Below are 22911 nucleotides of genomic sequence, written 5' to 3' on the forward strand. Positions count from 1 at the left end.
TTCCTAACAACAGTGTATGCATGCATGTGTGTGTGTGCAGGTGTGTGCAGCTATGCTCTATGGGTCTGTGTGTGTCCACTTCTTCAAAATCAAATAAAATCACATTTATTTATATAGCCCTTCCTACATCAGCTGATATCTCAAAGTGCTGTACAGAAACCCAGCCTAAAACCCCAAACAGCAAGCAATGCAGGTGTAGAAGCACGGTGGCTAGGAAAAACACCCTAGAAAGGTCAAAACCTAGGAAGAAACCTAGAGAGGAACCAGGCTATGTGGGGTGGCCAGTCCTCTTCTGGCTGTGCCGGGTGGAGATTATAACAGAACATGGCCAAGATGTTCAAATGTTCATAAATGACCAGCATGGTCCAATAATAATAAGGCAGAACAGTTGAAACTGGAGCAGCAGCACGGCCAGGTGGACTGGGGACAGCAAGGGGTCATCATGTCAGGTAGTCCTGAGGCATGGTCCTAGGGCTCAGGTCCTCCGAGAGAGAGAAAGAAAGAGAGAAAGAGAGAATTAGAGAGAGCACACTTAAATTCACACAGGACACCGAATAGGACAGGAGAAGTACTCCAGATATAACAAACTGACCCTAGTCCCCCGACACATAAACTACTGCAGCATAAATACCGGAGGCTGGGACAGGAGGGGTCAGGAGACACTGTGGCCCCATCCGAGGACACCCCCGGGACAGGGCTAAACAGGAAGGATATAACCCCACCCACTTTGCCAAAGCACAGCCCCACACCACTAGAGGGATATCTTCAACCACCAACTTACCATCCTGAGACAAGGCTGAGTATTACCCACAAAGATCTCCGCCATAGCACAACCCAAGGGGGGGTGCCAACCCAGACAGGATGACCACATCAGTGACTCAACCCACTCAGGTGACGCACCTCTCCCAGGGACGGTATGAGAGAGCCCCAGGAAGCCAGTGACTCAGCCCCTGTAATAGGGTTAGAGGCAGAGAATCCCAGTGGAAAGAGGGGAACCGGCCAGGCAGAGACAGCAAGGGCGGTTCGTTGCTCCAGAGCCTTTCCGTTCACCTTCCCACTCCTGGGACGGACTACACTCAATCATATGACCCACTGAAGAGATGAGTCTTCAGTAACGTCTTAAAGGTTGAAACCGAGTTTGCGTCTCTGACATGGGTAGGCAGACCGTTCCATAAAAATTGAGCTCTATAGGAGAAAGCCCTGCCTCCAGCTGTATGTTTAGAAATTCTAGGGACAATTAGGATGCCTGCGTCTTGTGACCGTAGCGTACATGTAGGTATGTACGGCAGGACCAAATCAAAGAGATAGGTAGGAGCAAGCCCATGTAATGCTTTGTAGGTTAGCAGTAAAAACTTGAAATCAGCCCTTGCTTTGACAGGAAGCCAGTGTAGGGAGGCTAGCACTGGAGTAATATGATCACATTTTTTGGTTCTAGTCAGTATTCTAGCAGCCGTATTTAGCACTAACTGAAGTTTATTTAGTACTTTATCCGGGTATCCGGAAAGTAGAGCATTGCAGTAGTCTAACCTAGAAGTGACAAAAGCATGGATTAATTTTTCTACATCATTTTTGGACAGAAAGTTTCTGATTTTTGCAATGTTACGTAGATGGAAAAAAGCTGTCCTTGAAATGGTCTTGATATGTTCTTCAAAGGAGAGATCAGGGTCCAGAGTAACGCCGAGGTCCTTCACAGTTTTATTTGAGATGACTGTACAACCATTAAGATTAATTGTCAGATTCAACAGAAGATCTCTATGTTTCTTGGGACCTAGAACAAGCATCTCTGTTTTGTCCGAGTTTAAAAGTAGAAAGTTTGCAGCCATCCACTTTCTTATGTCTGAAACACATGCTTCTAGCGAGGGCAATTTTGAGGCTTCACCATGTTTCATTGAAATGTACAGCTGTGTGTCATCCGCATAGCAGTGAAAGTTAACATTATGTTTTCGAATGACATCCCCAAGAGTTAAAATATATAGTGAATCCAATAGTGGTCCTAAAACGGAACCTTGAGGAACACCGAAATTTACAGTTGATTTGTCAGAGGACAAACCATTCACAGAGACAAACTGATATCTTTCCGACAGATAAGATCTAAACCAGGCCAGAACTTGTCTGTGTAGACCAATTTGGGTTTCCAATCTCCAAAAGAATGTGGTGATCGATGGTATCAAAAGCAGCACTAAGGTCTAGGAGCATGAGGACAGATGCAGAGCCTCGGTCTGATGCCATTAAAAGGTCATTTACCACCTTCACAAGTGCAGTATCAGTGCTATGATGGGGTCTAAAACCAGACTGAAGCATTTCATATACATTGTTTGTCTTCAGGAAGGCAGTGAGTTGCTGCGCAACAGCCTTTTCTAAAAGTTTTGAGAGGAATGGAAGATTCGATATAGGCCGATAGTTTTTTATATTTTCTGGGTCAAGGTTTGGCTTTTTCAAGACAGGCTTTATTACTGCCACTTTTAGTGAGTTTGGTATACATCCGGTGGATAGAGAGCCGTTTATTATGTTCAACATAGGAGGGCCAAGCACAGGAAGCAGCTCTTTCAGTAGTTTAGTTGGAATAGGGTCCAGTATGCAGCTTGAAGGTTTAGAGGCCATGATTATTTTCATCATTGTGTCAAGAGATATAGTACTAAAACACTTGAGCGTCTCTCTTGATGCTAGGTCCTGGCAGAGTTGTGCAGACTCAGGACAACTGAGCTTTGAAGGAATACGCAGATATAAAGAGGAGTCCGTAATTTGCTCTAATAATCATGGGAACTACAGGGAGAAAGATGACACCACATAACCAGGGTTGAGTTTCTGTTTGCCCAACATACCATCATCTTCAACAATGTTCAGACTGCCATTGAGATGATTTCCCCAGGCATTGACCGTCTCAGGAATGTTCTATTGTAAGAGTCTGTTAAACTATGTGAGAGTGTCCTACTAGCACTATAACAACCCAGTATGTTACTGTGAGATCCATCCTCATTCACATTGATTAGAGCCCTGGGAAACTATGTGTGTGTGTGTGTGTGTGTGTGTGTGTGTGTGTGTGTGTGTGTGTGTGTGTGTGTGTGTGTGTGTGTGTGTGTGTGTGTGTGTGTGTGTGTGTGTGTGTGTGTGTGTGTGTGTGTGTGTGTGTGTGTGTGTGTGTGTCGGGTCACTTTCAGCCTCTGTACACGAGAGGTGTCATTGGTCCTCAGTGTTGCTCGAGGGGTTGCGGGTCGTCTGGGACAAGCAATATAGTGGATCCCCATAGAAGCAGGCATGAGGGACCCCAATCTCCAATCTCTCTCTGTTCACCTACTCTCATCTCCCCTTGCTGCCTTTTCTCCTTTAACTTCCCTTGCTCCCTCCTCTACTACCCTCTCTCTCTGCTCATACCTCCTTTCCCCTGTCCCCTCCTCTCCTCTTCCCCTGACCCCATCCTCTGCCCCTGTCCCCACCTCTTTCCCTGTCCTCCTCCTCTTTCCCTGTCCCCTGCTCTTCTCTTTCGCTGTCCCCCTCCTCTACTACCCTCTCTCTCTGCTCATACATACCTCCTTTCCCCTGTCCCCTCCTCTCTTCTTCGCCTGACCCCATCCTCTTCCTCTGTCCCCTCCTCTTTCCCTGTCCCCCTCCTCTTTCCCTGTCCCCTGCTCTCCTCTTCCCCTGTCCCCTGCTCTTCTCTTTCGCTGTCCCCCTCCTCTACTACCCTCTCTCTCTGCTCATACATACCTCCTTTCCCCTGTCCCCTGCTCTTCTCTTTCGCTGTCCCCCTCCTCTACTACCCTCTCTCTCTGCTCATACCTCCTTTCCCCTGTCCCCTGCTCTCCTCTTCCCCTGACCTCATCCTCTTCCCCTGTCCCCTCCTCTTCCCCTGTCCCCTCCTCTTTCCCTGTCCCCCTCCTCTTTCCCTGTCCCCTGCTCTCCTCTTCCCCTGTCTCCTGCTCTTCTCTTTCGCTGTCCCCCTCCTCTTCCCCTGTCCCCTGCTCTCCTCTCCTCTTCCCTTCTTTCATCTTCTCCTGTCCTCTCCATTTTCCCTCCTCTCGTGTGTCCTTGGGCTGGGCTGAGAATACCCTCCACATGGTGTAAAGCTGGTAAACACATACAGGAGCAAGGCAGACCACACACACTCACTGAATGGTCACATTAAACACACACACATCTGTGCGTGTCAAAGCTGAGTTTTTTGTATTGGAGGTTGTTGCATTGCCCTGCAGTTTGGCTGAATATGGACCTAGAATATAGATACTGTGGGCAAGAGGAGCCAAACTGTTGTTGCAAAGTGAACTGTCTGGATTACATGTGTTTGGGCTCACAATGTTCAGTGCTGTGCAACACCAGAACAACCCAATTAGTAAAACAGAGCATGAAGTCAACATTACACACTGTGCACACAGAACACACACGTCATTGGTTGAAATGACTGGAAATCTTACATACAGTAACAGACTTTTAATAGATAAAGACAATGTTATTAGACGTTTATTAATTGTATGTAAATAAAGTAAAGATAATGAAATCCATCCATGGGTTGAGCTGTTGGACCCATGGTGCTGATAAGAGTGGTTGCCTATCAACTGCATCTAGGGGTGGGCCAGCTATGTCTGAAGTCCTCCCTGCCAAGGCACAGTGCTGCTGTGAAACCCTGGTTGGCCCACCTCTAGATGCAGTTGCTAGGCAACCACTCTTATCAGCACCATGGGTCCAAGTGCAGCACTGCTGTTGTCTTCTCCTCTCTCATCTTATTCTTATTATCTCTCTCCTCTCGTTCTCTACTTAAGCTAATCACATTTGAAGATATGATATCATTTTGTGAGTATTAGAAACCCCAGAAGCTGATAGTTATGAGTGGTGTACGCTGTTGTAATTCTAATTTATACTTTTGTCTTTAAAATAAATTTAAAAAACAGGTCACTCAAATGTTTCTAACCTACTTTTGCACCATTTTCTAGGCCACCACACTCAATGTCCTGAATGCAAGGTATTTGTCAGATTAACACATGATGCTGTTTCTCCAGACAATCCAGGCATGTGCAGCACACAGACAAGACCCTGGCAACAGCTTCTGTTGAGAAAGGTAGAATAACTTTAGCCTACTGATTGAGTACTGGGGACAACTGAGGGTTATGCTACTCTTAAAAAGTGTGTTACTACGGCAAATGAGAGAACTATTCATGCATTCCATGTTGAAGAATAAATAGTTTGACTCACTGCTAATGGCTGGTTGGATTGAGAGGTGAGGCAGAAAAAAAAGCTCTGTAGCGGATCGCGCGCGCCACGCTTCATGGAAGAGCACTTCCGTCCGCGCGCACGTCAGCAGGTGCAGAGAGCAGTGGGGGTCTCGCGGCTTCATCATCCCTGCATCGAAATTACGCCGGCATATAACAATTTTACATCAATATAACATTCTCAGAAAATGGTAGCAAAACAAAGGATCCGTATGGCAAACGAAAAGCACAGCAAAAACATCACGCAGAGAGGCAACGTTGCAAAGACCCTGGTGAGGCGAAGCTTTTCTTCATGCTGTGTGTGTTCATCATCAGACGAAAGGAGATGCAAGCATCACTGAGAATAGCATGATTTCAATAATGTGACCCATCCATTTCATGATAAATTATTGATTGTGAAGGCCTATCTGATGTTATTGTAAAAAAAACGCATGTTGTATCCTATCTAATATGATTCATTTCAAACCATTCTGATCAATCACACGACACATACAAGCCGCAATTAATGAGTATTCAAGCCCTTCTCCATTCATTGTAATTCATGGGCTGTTGGTTGGGTGGTTTATCAATACTGATGGCTGTATGTTATATAATGGTCGATTATCTTGAATCGGCGGTTTGCCACAGGGTTTACAGCCCGGTATTCTCCAAAATCAATAATTAATGAGAGATCAATGCCACGTAGATAAAGATCGAGATTGTCGATAAGGATGGTGTCATCATCTGGTTGAACAGTGCAAATATAAGGCATGAGGTTGTTGATGAACTCTATGGTCCATCTGTATCCTGACCGGGTCACAAATACACGCACAGTTTTGTATTGCTATGCTTGTAGGGACCATAGAATTTCCCCCCAAAATCAGGTTTTCCCTAACCCTAAATCTAACCCTAACTCTAACCTTAGCCCTAAACCTAACCGTAACCCCTAACCTTAACCCCTAAGCCTACAATAGCATTTTTCCTTGTGGGGACAGGCAAAATGTCCCCACTTGTCTGAATTGTCCTTGTTTTACTATTCTTGTGAGGACTTCTGGTACCCACAAGGATAGTTAAACAAAAACACATACACAGATATTATAGTACAGGTAGTGATACTGATAACTATGTTACTCTGGAATGTAGGATTCACTGCCTCATGGGGATTGGTTACACTGGCCTGTATTAGTTGAAATAGTGTACATTAAACACTTCCTCATGGGGATTGGTTACACTGGCCTGTATTAGTTTAAATAGTGTACATTAAACACTTCCTCGTGGGGATTGGTTACACTGGCCTGTATTAGTTTAAATAGTGTACATTAAACACTTCCTCATGGGGATTGGTTACACTGGCCTGTATTAGTTTAAATAGTGTACATTAAACACTTGTATAATTGTGCTGTAATAGCCTTAGGGAAATGGGAGGTGTTCATAATTTATTAAATTATCATAACTGCTGAATATAATGTTATAGTATTCCCAATTTATCCAAAGTCTAACAGATTCATTTTCATGGCAGGCTGACTTGTTCTCTTGGTGTTCCTTAAGATGTCGGTTTTTCTTCGGACAACCTTGAATTATGAAACTATACCAGAAATCTTTACATGCCTTCAACATGACTGCATTGTGCAAGGTGACACTGAATGGAATAGCTCACTGTGGAATAGAGATTGTTTTCATTGTTTGTATTGGAATAAAGGAATACTTGGGGTTTGCGCTGTACATTCTAGATAGCTATTGTGTCATCCACAATAATACCGTACCACAATCAGAAAGCACATGGGTGCTATCTAACTGTGTTATGACATCACCCACACCAGACCACATCTTGTGGTTGTGATGGTTTATGATGGTGATTCTCATGCTGCTGGTCTAGACAGCCAGGCAGGCTGAGGGTTTCCAGAGACATATTGTATATCATGTGTTTTTACATCAGTGGTTTGGTTTCCACTCCTGTTTTCCATAAGAACTAGATGTGTTCATAGCTGAGTCTGAGGGGCAACATGCTAACTCTGCAGAACTCAGTTTATTATTAGATCCAGTCTATTCTGGTGTAACTGGGTACAAAACAGCCACACCGTGATGAGGACATGGTTTAAAACAGTCAGACTGAGCCTGGACTAACATGGTTTAAAACAGTCAGACTGAGCCTGGACTAACATGGTTTAAAACAGTCAGACTGAGCCTGGACTAACATGGTTTAAAACAGTCAGACTGAGCCTGGACTAACATGGTTTAAAACAGTCAGACTGAGCCTAGACTAACATGGTTTAAAACATTCAGACTGATCTGGACTAACATGGTTTAAAACAGTCAGACTGAGCCTGGACTAACATGGTTTGAAACAGTCAGACTGAGCCTGGACTAACATGGTTTAAAACAGTCAGACTGAGCCTGGACTAACATGGTTTAAAACAGTCAGACTGAGCCTGGACTAACATGGTTTAAAACAGTCAGACTGAGCCTGGACTAACATGGTTTAAAACAGTCAGACTGAGCCTGGACTAACATGGTTTAAAACAGTCAGACTGAGCCTGGACTAACATGGTTTAAAACAGTCAGACTGAGCCTGGACTAACATGGTTTAAAACAGTCAGACTGAGCCTGGACTAACATGGTTTAAAACAGTCAGACTGATCTGGTCTAACATGGTTTAAAACAGTCAGACTGAGCCTGGCCTAACATGGTTTGAAATGTGTCCTATTCAGCATGTTGTTGATTTCGGCCTAAAGGTCATAACACTGTATGAAACTTCATCCAATGGATGTTTGTTCAACCTGCTTGGTCTTCCTCCACCAAACGGTGTCCTGTAGTCGCATATTCTGCACAGTTTTGACCACCCTTGAACAACAACTGTCTGACCTTGACCGTCATACTAACTCTGACTTTACGTCTGACCTTATGTCCGGTGTATGTGGCCAGCCAGAGGAGGACACCTCTCAAGATTTCCTCCTTCTACAGTGGAGGTTTCCTGGCCATTGTTACACTAAACTTGCTCACTGGGGTTTCAGGCCCTATCAGGTCTCTAAAACTAAAATAGTTAACTAACGGAAGAACACAGATAACAACTGTTTCATTCAGAAGGATCATGTAGTTTCCAAAGGGGTCCTAAGACATGACATAATTAGTGACATTAAGATGACATTTGACCTGTACAGTATGTCTCAGTGGTTGAACATTGTTGTTGTTTTCTCTCCCTACTCCCTCTCAGCGACCTCAGGAAGAGAAGTACCCCGTGGGGCCGTGGCTCCTGGCTCTGTTCGTCTTCGTCGTCTGTGGATCTGGTAAGGTGCAAACATCCAGTGTTCAACATTCTGTTTCACGTTCGCCTTGATATTACTCACCTAGGGAACATTGGTTAACCACAGAACTAAACCAATTTTAGTTTCACTTCAGTTTTCTGCTCAATTATTTTGCTTAACTGGATGTTGTAACAACAGCCACTTTCTCTCGAAGCCATCTTTCAGATCATCCAGAGCATCAGGATGGGAATGTGATCCAGAGGTCCCACAGACTCTCCCCTCTCTCCCCACACCCACTCATCAGACCTGAGGCTGCTCGCCACACTACGTACCTCCCTAACACCTCCAGGAGGCCTGGAGGTCCGGACAGCTCTGTGTCCATCACGGAAGGTCTGAGAGATGAGTGGACCACCCCCCTTCCCCCCTCGATTTTCTCGATCACATGTTTACGGAGTTCCAGGCCGTGGAGATGAGAGCTTTTCTACTGACAGTCTAAACCACAACCAATGGCTGGCTCAATCTCGTACAGAGTGTTTTACACCTGCTCATATGTGTGAGTGTGAGACTGTGAGTGAATGTGTATGTGTGTGCAGTCAATGATGTGACTGGCTGCTGTGCAATACTGCTGTGTTTCTATATACACTCACCGGACAGTTTATTAGGTACACCACCTTGTTCACAAAAATGGATCGCTCCTACTGACAGTGACCATGGCTTGCTATATAAAGCAGGCAGACAGGAATCTAGACATTCAGTTACTGTTCAATTGAACGTTAGAATGAGCAAAACAATTGACCTAAGCGACTTCAAGCGAGGTATGATCGTCGGTGCCAGGCGCGCCAGATCCAGTATTTCAAATGGCCGCCCTCCTGGGCTTTTCATACATGACAGTGTCTAGGGTTTACCGAGAATGGTGCGACAAACAAGAAACATCCAGTCAGTGTTGGTGAAAACAGCTAGTTGATGAGGGAGGTTGTAGGAGAATGGCACGAATCGTGCAAGCTAACAGGCAGGCCACAAACAGACAAATAAAGGCACAGTATAACAGTGGTGTGCAGAACGGCATCACGGAACATACAACTCGTCGATCCTTGTCACGGATGGGCTATTGCAGCAGACGACCATACCGGGTTCCACTCCAATCAGCTAAAAACATTAAGAAACGTCTCCAGTGGACACGCGATCACCAACACTGAACAATTGAGGAGTGGAAAAACATTGTCTGGAACATGACAGCGAGTTCAGTTTACTTGATTGGCCTGCGCAGTCCCCAGACCTCAACCCAATAGAGCATCTATTGGTTGAGATGGAACGGGGTTCCGACCCAGTACTAGATGGAAGTACTTAATAAACGGGCCGGTGAGTGTATATCTGTGTTGTGAGAACCTTTTTCAAATAAATGTGACTCATTTGGGACATGTCTGTTTGTCTGCTTTCAGTTCCACTTTGGCTGCTTCTATCCCAGCGCATGTTGTGCAGATTCAGCTTGCTAATAGTGTGGTTCATTTGGTGCTTCCTGGTGCGTGTGTGTGTGTGTGTGTGTGTGTGTGTGTGTGTGTGTGTGTGTGTGTGTGTGTGTGTGTGTGTGTGTGTGTACATGCATATGTGCGTGTTATATAACTTAGCACTAAAGAACCACGGATTCATGGAATGTTAGGTGTCTTAATGTTTAAATTCCAGGTGCTAAACCGTCACGACTATTTACCAGGGTTATGTCATGTCCTTTCTCCAACATACCTGTATGACACCAGGGTTATGTCATGTCCTTTCTCCAACATACCTGTATGACACCAGGGTTATGCCATGTCCTTTCTCCAACATACCTGTATGACACCAGGGTTATGCCATGTCCTTTCTCCAACATACCTGTATGACACCAGGGTTATGTCATGTCCTTTCCCCAACATACCTGTATGACACCAGGGTTATGTCATGTCCTTTCCCCAACATACCTGTATGACACCAGGGTTATGTCATGTCCTTTCTCCAACATACCTGTATGACACCAGGGTTATGCCATGTCCTTTCCCCAACATACCTGTATGACACCAGGGTTATGCCATGTCCTTTCTCCAACATACCTGTATGACACCAGGGTTATGCCATGTCCTTTCTCCAACATACCTGTATGACACCAGGGTTATGCCATGTCCTTTCTCCAACATACCTGTATGACACCAGGGTTATGCCATGTCCTTTCTCCAACATACCTGTATGACACCAGGGTTATGTCATGTCCTTTCCCCAACATACCTGTATGACACCAGGGTTATGTCATGTCCTTTCTCCAACATACCTGTATGACACCAGGGTTATGCCATGTCCTTTCTCCAACATACCTGTATGACACCAGGGTTATGCCATGTCCTTTCTCCAACATACCTGTATGACACCAGGGTTATGCCATGTCCTTTCTCCAACATACCTGTATGACACCAGGGTTATGCCATGTCCTTTCTCCAACATACCTGTATGACACCAGGGTTATGCCATGTCCTTTCTCCAACATACCTGTATGACACCAGGGTTATGCCATGTCCTTTCTCCAACATACCTGTATGACACCAGGGTTATGCCATGTCCTTTCTCCAACATACCTGTATGACACCAGGGTTATGTCATGTCCTTTCCCCAACATACCTGTATGACACCAGGGTTATGTCATGTCCTTTCTCCAACATACCTGTATGACACCAGGGTTATGCCATGTCCTTTCTCCAACATACCTGTATGACACCAGGGTTATGCCATGTCCTTTCTCCAACATACCTGTATGACACCAGGGTTATGCCATGTCCTTTCTCCAACATACCTGTATGACACCAGGGTTATGCCATGTCCTTTCTCCAACATACCTGCATGACACCAGGGTTATGTCTTGTTACTCAGCCTCTCAAATGTATGTCTCCCAAAACCATCCTTCAAGGCAGATGGCAGCTTATCATCATTTGAATGGAATGCTGTTCACACATTTATCCAGTGTGGTGAGTTGTGGAGTTACACAATCGCTGTTTGTTCACTTGAAGTAATGGGCAATTGGAGTGATTTGTGGACCATGTAATCTATGCAGCTGTTAACTAAGGCAGACCCTGGTGAAAAGCGGAGGAAAAGCTTAACCTACAGCTTGCAGTATACAGGCAGTGCTCTGTTGCTCTGTTTCATATGTTCTCTTTTCAGTGTACAGTAGGATGATGTGGCCCTAGACACTAAACTAGGGTTAGTTTTACATTTCCCCTCCATAATGGTTAAGGTTGAGACTAAGGTTAAACTGCTGCCTACTTCTGGTGACAGCAGTGTTGAAGTATGCTACAGTATGAGGACAGTGAGACTCTGCTATAAGTAATCAGCAGGCACACAGGTCTGATTGTTACAACAGTAACCCACAGCAAAGGTATGTCTGCTGAACACCATGAGGTCAATGCTCGGCCTGGCATTTCTCTTTTTTAAATTTGTATTTATTTAACTTGGCAAGTCAGTTAATAAGAACAAATTCTTATTTTCAATGACGGCCTAGGAACAATGGGTTAAATGCCTGTTCAGGGGCAGAACGACAGATTTGTACCGTGTCAGCTCGGGGGTTTGAACTTGCAACCTTCCGGTTACTAGTCCAACACTAACCACTAGGCTACCCTGACGCCCCGCCCCCGTCTCGGGGAGATGGAGAACGCGAACAGTGCCTGTCCCTTTCCTACACAGATCCCTCTGTGTGCGCATTTCCTATCCCATATAAACATGTTTTCCCTAACTCACCCCTTAAACACAGGACATAACATAACCTAGCCATGGCAATATGTCAAAGCTCATCCAGCAGCGCTGCTATAACATGCCTACAATCCTACAAGTAGAGATACAGCCAGCTGAACTAGCTGCATGCTAATAGCCTACGTGACTAGAAAAAAGGTGGAGGAGACTACCATTGGACTGCAGGGGAGAGAAAAAATGTCAATCAGGGACCGGGTGCTGGTTTGTTATTTCCATAAACATGTGGTATCCATACAACCACTAGGCCAAGGAGGACCACCAGTTCATCCACACCTCAACTTTTGTTCACTTGGCAGGTCAGCACTAAGTAAGAAGTTGGATGTTAAATGGCCTACAGGATAAGGTTAATTATTTACATTTACATTTACATTACATTTAAGTCATTTAGCAGACGCTCTTATCCAGAGCGACTTACAAATTGGTGCATTCACCTTATGACATCCAGTGGGACAGTCACTTAACAATAGTGCATCTAAAACTTAGGGGGGGGGTGGGGTGAGAGGGATTACTTAACCTATCCTAGGTATTCCTTAAAGAGGTGGGGTTTCAGGTGTCTCCGGAAGGTGGTGATTGACTCCGCTGTCCTGGCGTCGTGAGGGAGTTTGTTCCACCATTGGGGGGCCAGGGCAGCGAACAGTTTTGACTGGGCTGAGCGGGAGCTGTACTTCCTCAGTGGTAGGGAGGCGAGCAGGCCAGAGGTGGATGAACGCAGTGCCCTTGTTTGGGTGTAGGGCCTGATCAGAGCCTGGAGGTACTGAGGTGCCGTTCCCCTCACAGCTCCGTAGGCAAGCACCATGGTCTTGTAGCGGATGCGAGCTTCAACTGGAAGCCAGTGGAGAGAACGGAGGAGCGGGGTGACGTGAGAGAACTTGGGAAGGTTGAACACCAGACGGGCTGCGGCGTTCTGGATGAGTTGAAGGGGTTTAATGGCACAGGCAGGGAGCCCAGCCAACAGCGAGTTGCAGTAATCCAGACGGGAGATGACAAGTGCCTGGATTAGGACCTGCGCCGCTTCCTGTGTGAGGCAGGGTCGTACTCTGCGGATGTTGTAGAGCATGAACCTACAGGAACGGGCCACCGCCTTGATGTTAGTTGAGAACGACAGGGTGTTGTCCAGGATCACGCCAAGGTTCTTGGCGCTCTGGGAGGAGGACACAATGGAGTTGTCAACCGTGATGGCAGATCATGGAACGGGCAGTCCTTCCCGGGAGGAAGAGCAGCTCCGTCTTGCCGAGTTCAGCTTGAGGTGGTGATCCGTCATCCACACTGATATGTCTGCCAGACATGCAGAGATGCGATTCGCCACCTGGTCATCAGAAGGGGAAAGGAGAAGATTAATTGTGTGTCAATAGCAATGATAAGAGAGACCATGTGAGGTTATGACAGAGCCAAGTGACTTGGTGTATAGCGAGAATAGGAGAGGGCCAAGAACAGAGCCCTGGGGGACACCAGTGGTGAGAGCGCGTGGTGAGGAGACAGATTCTCGTTCCACCTGGTAGGAGCGACCTGTCAGGTAGGACGCAAAATGGCCTACAGGATGCCCAACTCGGAGAGGGTGGAGAGGAGGATGAAGTAAATGAAGACTAAAGTAAACATGAGGCATGAACAAGTTGATTATTCCTTTAACATTTTATTGAAAGTTGTGAAGTGAAACTGTCAAGTGCAATTGTGTTAAGTATGTTTACAATACCTCATCTGGTTTGAGGAAACATGCGGAACATGAGCATACAACTTATACATAGAATGCAAAGAATCCATCTCAGTTCATCTTTCTGATATTCAGAGTAACATGTTTGTTATGTTTAAGAGCTGATCATCCGGAAGTACTTTACCGTCAAAAAATGAAAACAAAATAAATTTACTTCAAATAATTTCAAGTGAACCATGGTTTACAGTAGGCGTTAATGTTGCAGCCGAAGATATGGATACTGGATATTTGTCAGTTAAATAACCTCCACAGCTCTATTGTCCTGAATTACAGCATTAAAAAGACAGCACATATCTTCAGACCAGCCCATTACTAGGCCTAGATCACTCACCATTTGTACTTGACCTAAATAGCATCTGTCTTCTCTCCTTATGTCACTATATTACACAGTACTTACACTAAATATACAGAAATATACACAATGTAGAAAGCCCATCAACTCCTTTTTGAAAATGCAGCTTAGCCAATCATCTCAGCCCCTGTGCTCCTTTACATAAGAGAAGCCGCAATGAGGTTTAACAGGGCGCAAGGCTGAGGGGTTCAAATTCAAATAAGAATGTCATAATCATCACCTCTTTTAATAAGCAAGTATAGGCTACTATACTCCATTCAATCCCACAGTTTAAATGATGACGTCCATGGAAATGTTGTCGTGTTCTCCCTTCAGGTCTCCTCCCCCTCACTCCCCAAATGCCAGATGGGGACTATCACACCATGATAATCCTCTGATTTTTCACGTTGTCACCATGAGGGGTGCTCCATTCTCGGTCTGTCTCTCTGTAGCACGCAAGCAGAAGAGAACCGCTGTATTTATTTACATTATCAGGATTCGGCAAAGCATGGCCGTTACCATCTCCCTCCATCATCGTTACCACTGAAGTCGACATCACTTGAAATTCATTGACACGGGCACAGTAACTAAGTCATGTCTACTTTCTTGTCGGTTTTGTTTTTCTTAGTCAGACAATCTTGTTCTCTCTCTCCCAAGTCCATGAATTTTTTGGCAATGTTCATTCTCCTATAACATCCCCTTTCCCTCCTCTCCTAGGCAGATTGTCTTTGATAGTGTCTTTAATAGTCTTGAAACGATGACAACACCTGTCGCCGCTCTCAAAGTTAAATATGTGCAAATTCTTGTCTTAACAGCGTAGCCCCGTGCAATGAAGGCCTGGTTGTTCTGCAGCGTTAGAACAGGAGTCTGTCTGAGGACTGTCAAGTCAGTCAGGCCCTGGTTGGTTGATAGACTTCCTCATCTACCCCTCTCCGGGGGTATCAGGTGATGCTACGCAGAGGGTCCAGAGTTGTGTGATGGTTGAGTCGGGGGTAGGGTTGGTGCCTGGGCTGGAGGCTGTGTGGAGGTGGGAGGGGAGCCTGTCTGGGTCTGGGCCTGGAACTGAGCCATCTGTTCTGGGCTGGCCAGGGTTTTCAGAAGGCTATTCTCCTGCTCAAGCTGAGAGTTCCTCTCAATCAGCTCCTTGATCTGCTCCTTCAGAACCTCCACCTCCTCCCTCACTGCGTACATCAGGTGGCTCTTCACCAGGTCCTAAAGGGACAGAGAGATGAACCAACAGAACAGACTTTAGTGTCTAGTTTTTTAAACATGACAAAAATATCATATGAAAGACGACAAAGACAGTGTTTTGCATAGTCATTTCACCCCTACCTACAAAAGACCTCAACTAACCTGTACCCCCCACACATTGACTCGGTATTGGTATCCCCTGTATAAAGTCTCTATAGTTATTTCATTGTGTTAATTTTTATTTTAAATTTTACTTACTTAATTTGGTAAATATCTGTTTAACCTTTTTCTTGAACTACACTGTTGGTTAAGGGCTTGTAAGGAAGCATTTCCCAGTAAGGTCTACACATGTTGTATTCAGCACGCATGTGACAAATCAAGTTTGATTTGAAATTACATACAAAACAATTGTAAGTTTGTTCTGTTTTTTTAAATGACCATAAATATACCGCAGGGACTGCGGTTGAAAATTAGCCGGCTGGCTAAAAACTGCACTTTTACTGAAACGTTGATTAATGTGCACTGTCCCTGTAAAAATAAAATAAACTCATTATAGTCTTGATGCAATCATAGCATTACTATGGCTCTTTCTGTGGGAATTACTAGTACTATGTAATACATGTTAATTATTGTAGCTAGCTTCTGTGTTTTAATATAAGAAGTGGGTCTGATCTTAAACACATAACCTGTTTGAGCATATGGATTAAATCAAGACAAAGATTCTGTAGATTCTGGGACAAATATTCCCAGGGTCTAAATCTCCCCTTCCTCTAAAGCCTGGTCAGGACTCAACGTCACCAAACAGACAAAATGGCCGGCCCACATACACGTTGTAGCCAATCAGAGCCGGAGATATTTATATCTTATATCCAGGCGTCAAATATTTTCTGTTTGCCTAGCAACAAAGGCAAGCACAGTATGGCGCAGTGAGAGAGCGCCCTGAGCGTCCTTAGCGGGAAGGGATCCAGAGACAATAAAACACTAGAATGCTGAGGAAATGAAAATAAAATCCTGCACGCACGCTCATCTCGTTCACCCTGTGTCAACGTGTCTATTGAAATAAATGGTAGCTTCAGGTAGAAATCGATATACAGTGTTTTACAGAAGTGGATAGTACACATTACATAAATGTGCTACCATGGTCATCTGGATACGACTTTGCGTGATGACAAACCTGGCTAACGTCTAGGGCCCCATAAATACACTTTGGCAAACTAAATATGACATTGACGTCAAGGCGCATAATAACACCATATGCTGCAACATTGTTGCCAGAGCATCAAGCTATTCTCGATCTATGTAACAGCGCCAAATTAAATGGGTAACAAAGTAACGTGCAAATCGAAGGTGATTCTCTGTTTTTTTTTTCCCAAATCCAGTAGCGTTCAGAAAGAATCAGCAAAAGCCCCTATATGTTGCATGACTTCCCAGTTCTCGCTGGTTACGTGGTTATGTAATCCATTCATTGCGCTAACTGAAGCAACCTTTTCTTTTAACTGACCTTTCTCCGAATGCATTCTTCGAAATAAGTTATATTCGCATGTGATGGGTGTAGTATAGTTTGCAGATAAAGCGAGTTTTAGCTTGCATAAACTTACCATAGCCTGTTCAATTTTGTTGTCTATGGCCACCACACTGGCTCCTGACGAACTGAAAGAATGAAAAGAAAACAAGTCTCAATACACTGCATCGGTAAGAATGAATGAAACTACTGTCGATGTTGCAGATCTAACACCAGTCATTTCAATACAATGAAATACAGTATACATATCCTTATACAGGTGACATCACTTCGACTGAAGACCATTCTAGAGCCAAGTGTTCAGGGTGTATTGAATAGACCGCAGACTATTCCTCTCAAATGCCACAAAGAAGCCGTACATGTTCTATTACTGTCATCAATGTAAATCAACTAATGTTATTTTACTGTCTTCAATGTAAATCAACTAAGGGGGTTAGCTACAGCATTTCCTGGGCCAGCAATAAGCAAAGCCATCCTAGTAATGCCCCATCACGACAAGTGCATTTTCTCTCACTGAGCCCAATCAAAATGGCAGCCTCAGCATTAACGTCAAACAAAGGCATTTGGCTATACTTGTATTTTAATAATCAAGTTCTCTATAATACATAGACTAAGTGTTGTATGATCAGTGTATAAAGCAGCGCTTCTTTCGGAATACAGAAATAATATTAGCTACCAGCAATAGGCATCCTCCTTGCAGCACAATGTCATCGTAAAATATATTTACCTATTGTCGAGCCTGACAGGTGAACTATCCGTGCTCAGTAACGAAGATAAAAACGAGATAGAAAAATTCCTTAACTGGCAAACACCGAGATCCATCGCCACTGTTGTATAGTACGGACTATTCATGCTATATCACAGATATAAACCAAGCTTTAAGCAACGAAAAACTCCTCTAGACGATTATCGTGTATCACAAATCACATTCTCTAGTTCCGTGGTTCGGAGAGGCGTTAGCAGGCACTTTATGTCCCTTCAGAAAAGCCTCGTATCCCGGGAAGCCTGAACATCTATCTACCGCTGCAGCACAAAGAATCTCCAAGGTCAGCTCATCTCCGCTCGGCTGAAAATCTGCAGCCCGGGGACATTTGCATAATGCATCTAAGAAAAACAGCGCTCCGATGCACCCGATTGGTGGAGGGATACTAATATTTGCATAATCTATGTAGAAAACGCCCCTACCTGCGGCTCAGCTGATTTCATTTTCATAAATTATTTAGAGGATGCACCCTCTGCCGAAACTGGGAAAAACCGGATGAGTTGGTGAGGAACACGACAGTACTTCAAAGACACAAAGGGACATTTACGTTTACTTGTCGAGAATCAGGCTACCAAGAAATGTCCGAATACCAGGAATTACACACGAGAAATGGACAAATGAAAAATGTATTTGGTACATTTACAACTACCAAAATGATTAAACGCGATGAAAGTGTATATTATGAACAAAAACGAATCAATCATTCACACAGAAAAATAACCTTTCAAGATCGTTGTGGATCCAAAAACAACTGAACATATCTGAATTGTATACAAGTTCTGCACGTCAACATACCGCCCCCTGGCGGTTACTATGAGCACAGCCCCACACCAGGATAACAACACTCTTGTCCACACAGGATTTACTCAAACCATTTAAGAATATCCAATTACAACAAGTGAACAAATGCATTCAGAACTCTTCCAGCACGTTTCGTATGTGCCAGGGACACAGGCACCTCAAACCATAGTCAGATACTAACCAAATCCACTTGAAATGCTCCTTGCACCATGTCTCTATTTTAGATAGACGCATTTGCTAATTTTATTAGTGCTCCAGAAATTAGAACTGTTGTGTGTCACTCCCCCCCCAAAAATAGCTTTAGCCACACAAAATACCTATTGACTGTAAGCAAAAAACTAAGGAGTGGGTAAGTGAATTGACAGGCAAGATGGATAATAACATGTACTTGTTTTGTTAATGTCCTCATGAAAATAATGTTAGAAAAATCTCAGAGACTGTAGACCTGTTAACCAAACCTCCTCGAATACCCTCAGCTGGTATTTGATGTATTCCAGAACTAGCACAGCTGATTCAAATGGTCACCTAATTATCAAGCCTCTCATTAGTTAAATCAGCTGAGGAGAGGTTTGGGAAACACTGCTGTAGACTATCCATCCAGAGTCCTTGACTTGTCTACACTAAGTCAGACATGTACCAGCCCTGTGCCCAACACACCTTACGACAACCATTACAGGAGATATTGGGCTTTTTCTACTCATGCCACCATGGCAAAACAAGATAAAATTACCACCCATTCTATCAAAGACAGCACAAACACACCATCAAAGCACGGATTCAACTGATCACTTCCTCATATTTACAGTGCCTGGTGGGGTGGCTTCTCCCTGACCCAAAGCTACACCTCTGAAATAAGAGCTGTAAGAACCTTTAGATGTTTTGATTCTGAGGTAGGAGATATCCATCAACTTAATTAAGGGGGTTCATTTTAAATAGCGCTTTTCCAGATGCTCCAAGAACTTTCGATTGTATGGGGCAAAGAAACACAACATATCCATTATCTGTGTGCAGCAAGCAACTGGGTGATGCCATGGCAGCCATTTTGCACCAGAGACAAGCTCATCACAGGCTGATATCTGTTCAGTGCTGCTGAAACATTGGCGTCTGAACTAGAGGTCGACCGATAATGATTTATCAACAGTAATACCGATTATTGGAGGCCCCAAAAAAGCCGATACCGATTAATCAGCCGATTTTTACAATTGATTTGTAATAATAACAATTACAACAATACTGAATGAATACTTATTTTAACTTAATATAATACATCAATAAAATCAATTTAGCCTCAAATAAATAATAAAACATGTTCAATTTGGTTTAAATAATGCAAAAATAAAGTGTTGGAGAAGTAAAAGTGCAATATGTACCATGTAAGAAAGCTAACGTATAAGTTCTTTGCTCAGAACATGAGAATATATGAAAGCTGGTGGTTCCTTTTAACATGAGTCTTCAATATTCCCAGGTAAGAAGTTTTAGGTTGTAGTTATTATAGTAATTATAGGACTATTTCTCTCTATACTATTTGTATTTCGTATCGCTTTGACTATTGGATGTTCTTATAGGCACTCTAGTATTGCCAGTGTAACAGTATAGCTTCCGTCCCACTCCTCGCCCCTACCTGGGCTCAAACCAGGAACACATCGACAACAGCCACCCTCGAAGCAGCGTTACCCATGCAGAGCGAGGGGAACAATTACTCCAAGTCTCAGAGCGAGTGATGTTTGAAACGCTATTAGCGCGCACCCCGCTAACTAGCTAGTCATTTCACATCGGTTACACCAGCCTCATCTCGGGAGTTGATGGGCTTGAAGTCATAAACAGCGCAATGCTTGAAGCACAGTAAAGAGCTGTTGGCAAAACGCACAAAAGTACTGTTTGAATTCATGCTTACGAGCTTGCGTCTGCCTACCACCACCCAGTCAGACCGCTCTATCAAATCATAGACTTAATTATAACACACAGAAATACGAGCCTTAGGTCATTAATATGGTCGAATCCGGAAACTATCCATCTCGAAAACAAGTTTCTTATTCCAGTGAAATACGGAACCGTTCCATATTTCATCTAACGGGTGGCATCCATAAGCCTAAATATTCCTGTTACATTGCACAACCTTCAATGTTAGGTCATAATTACGTAAAATTCTGGCAAATTTAGCTTACTGCATTCGCGTAACAGGCAGGCTCCTCGTGGAGTGCAATCCGAGGCAGGTGGTTAGAGCGTTGGACTAGTTAACTGTAAGGTTGCTGTCGTTCTGCTCCTGAACAAGGCAGTTAACCCACCGTTCCTAGGCCATCATTGAAAATAAGAATGTGTTAACCGACTTGCCAAGTTAAATAAAGGTGTTACATTAATATTATTATTCTTATTTTAAATTAGCGTCCAAAACTACCGTTTTCCGATTGTTATGAAAACTTGAAAATCATTCCTAATTAAATCGGCCATTCAGATTAATGGGTCGACCTCTAGTCTGAACTACACCAAACTATAGCTTGAAATCAAAGAAATATATACTTTCTCTTGTTAGACAACTTCAGTACTTGGATGTACAGAATGCACATGGACACATGCCTTGCTTGTCACGGAAGACACCGTAAAGGCCTAAAGGTTGTCTTATGGTGATCCATCTACAGTAACTGTCAGTAAAATGGCCTAGAGTTAGACAACAAAAAAAACAGCTTCTGTTCATTTGCGTAAAAGTTTTGGCTGAGAATTTTTTTTCGTAAACTCCACATACACACACAAGCGCAGGCTTGCCTCAGGGAGCTAGAATGTGTGAATATGGACATGACGTTCCAGGGGAGAGGATTGCACATTCTGCCTTTGAGGACTTCTGAACAACAAGTCCCTAAAGTAGGCCTAAAGCTACGAGAGCATCGTTTATTTCATAAGACAGGGCCTAGTGAGGGTTTCATTCTTGTTGAAATCCAGAACATTAACCATAGAGATCCTAGTTTCTATATTAATTTTAATGCAAACCAAACCATAACACGACAAGGATGTGGATGAGCATCCTAGTTGGCCTACTATGTGCAGCAGACAAAACCTTCACACATACAGGGGATTGAGTGTTGCCGTCTCAGTACTTCTGGGGGAAGAATGGAACAGTGTGGAACACTCATCCACATATCCTAGACATCATATACACACAGATCTCAAACACACCCTAAACACAACTCAAAAACAGACAACAACAAAAAAACACTTCACACAACTCAACCCGTCCCACATCTTACATTCCACACAGTCACATAAGACAGAAATCTGAACCCCGCTGTGTACAGGCTGTGTGCTGAGCTGGGGTGATTTATGCAAGTTCCCTCTTTTACACATACTACCTGGGAGGAAAGGAGGGAGAGAGGATGGCTGGGATACCTGAGAGGACAGGTGGGATAAAGGGAGGGAGAGGGTGGCCACTGTTGAAGAATGTCTTAATCCTGCCAGCAGGGTGCAGGGATTAATACCAAACAGAGACACAGAGTTAGAGACACACACTAGAGCCTTACACACAAATAAGAACAAATTCTTATTTACAATGACGGCCGACCCCGGCAAAAACCCTAACCCAGACGCTGGGCCAATTGTGCGCCTCCCTATGGGACTCCCAATCACGGCGGGTTGTGATACAGCCAGGAATCGAACCAGGGTCTGTAGTGACGGCTCTAGCACTGAGATGCAGTGCCATAGACCGCTGCGCCACTTGGGAGCGCATTTACGATAAACACAAAATAGGCTACTACATAGACATTAAGGTCACCCTTTCATCCGGTTATTCACAGATCTATCAGTCATAGGAAAGGTGTCCGTCTTTACACACAATTCACAGAAAGTTATCTAGTTCTGCAGAAGTTGGCTTGGTGTTAGTCTGAGGTTCAAACATAGCCCAGTGCTCAGTACTGAGTCCATCCAACAGTAACAGTGAATTAGAGGTCGACCGATAATGATTATTCAACGCCGATACCGATTATTGGAGGACCAAAAAAAAAAGCCGATACAGATTAATCGGCCGATTTTTAAAGATGTATTTGTAATAATGACAATTACAATAATACTGAACACTTATTTTAACTTAATATAATACATCAATAAAATCAATTTAGCCTCGAGTAAATAATGAAACATGTTCAATTTGGTTTAAATAATACAAAAACAAAAAGTGTTGGAGAAGAAAGTAAAAGTGCAATATGTGCTATGTAGGAAAGCTAATGTTTCAGTTCCTTGCTCAGAACATGAGAACATAGGAAAGCTGTTGGTTCCTTTTAACATGAGTCTTCAATACTCCCAGGTAAGAAGTTTTAGGTTGTAGATATTATAGGAATTATAGGACTATTTTCCTCTATACCATTTGTATTTCATTAACCTTTGACAATAGTCATGTTCTTATAGGCACTTTAGTATTGCCAGTGTA

The 22911-nt window shown here is 43.8% G+C and overlaps 2 protein-coding genes across 5 annotated transcripts in view; one reads left to right on the top strand and one right to left on the bottom strand.

Annotated features, from left to right (window-relative positions):
- Positions 1 to 5241: 5241 nt before the first annotated feature.
- Positions 5242 to 9838, top strand: serp2 (stress-associated endoplasmic reticulum protein family member 2). Its single transcript, XM_046361110.1, has 3 exons — positions 5242 to 5473; positions 8392 to 8464; positions 8637 to 9838. The coding sequence occupies exons 1-3, from the start codon at positions 5390 to 5392 to the stop codon at positions 8675 to 8677; spliced, it is 198 nt and encodes a 65-aa protein (XP_046217066.1). The 5' UTR covers positions 5242 to 5389; the 3' UTR covers positions 8678 to 9838.
- A 3956-nt stretch (positions 9839 to 13794) lies between these two features.
- The window catches only part of tsc22d1 (TSC22 domain family, member 1), a 61938-nt gene continuing 52821 nt past the window's right edge, over positions 13795 to 22911 (bottom strand). For 2 of the 4 annotated variants that reach the window (XM_046363448.1, XM_046363450.1), the window contains exons 2-3: positions 17013 to 17064; positions 13795 to 15435 (exon numbers count right to left, since the gene is read on the bottom strand). In XM_046363448.1, the coding sequence (XP_046219404.1) occupies positions 15175 to 15435; positions 17013 to 17064 (313 nt within the window). In that variant the 3' untranslated portion in view covers positions 13795 to 15174. Of the gene's footprint in view, positions 15436 to 17012; positions 17065 to 17663; positions 18053 to 18888; positions 18989 to 22911 lie in introns of those variants that run through there. The other 2 variants (XM_046363451.1, XM_046363449.1) reach the window with 2 other exon arrangements.

Source organism: Oncorhynchus gorbuscha, linkage group LG09, assembly GCF_021184085.1.
Source record: "Oncorhynchus gorbuscha isolate QuinsamMale2020 ecotype Even-year linkage group LG09, OgorEven_v1.0, whole genome shotgun sequence".
NCBI lineage: Eukaryota > Metazoa > Chordata > Actinopteri > Salmoniformes > Salmonidae > Oncorhynchus > Oncorhynchus gorbuscha.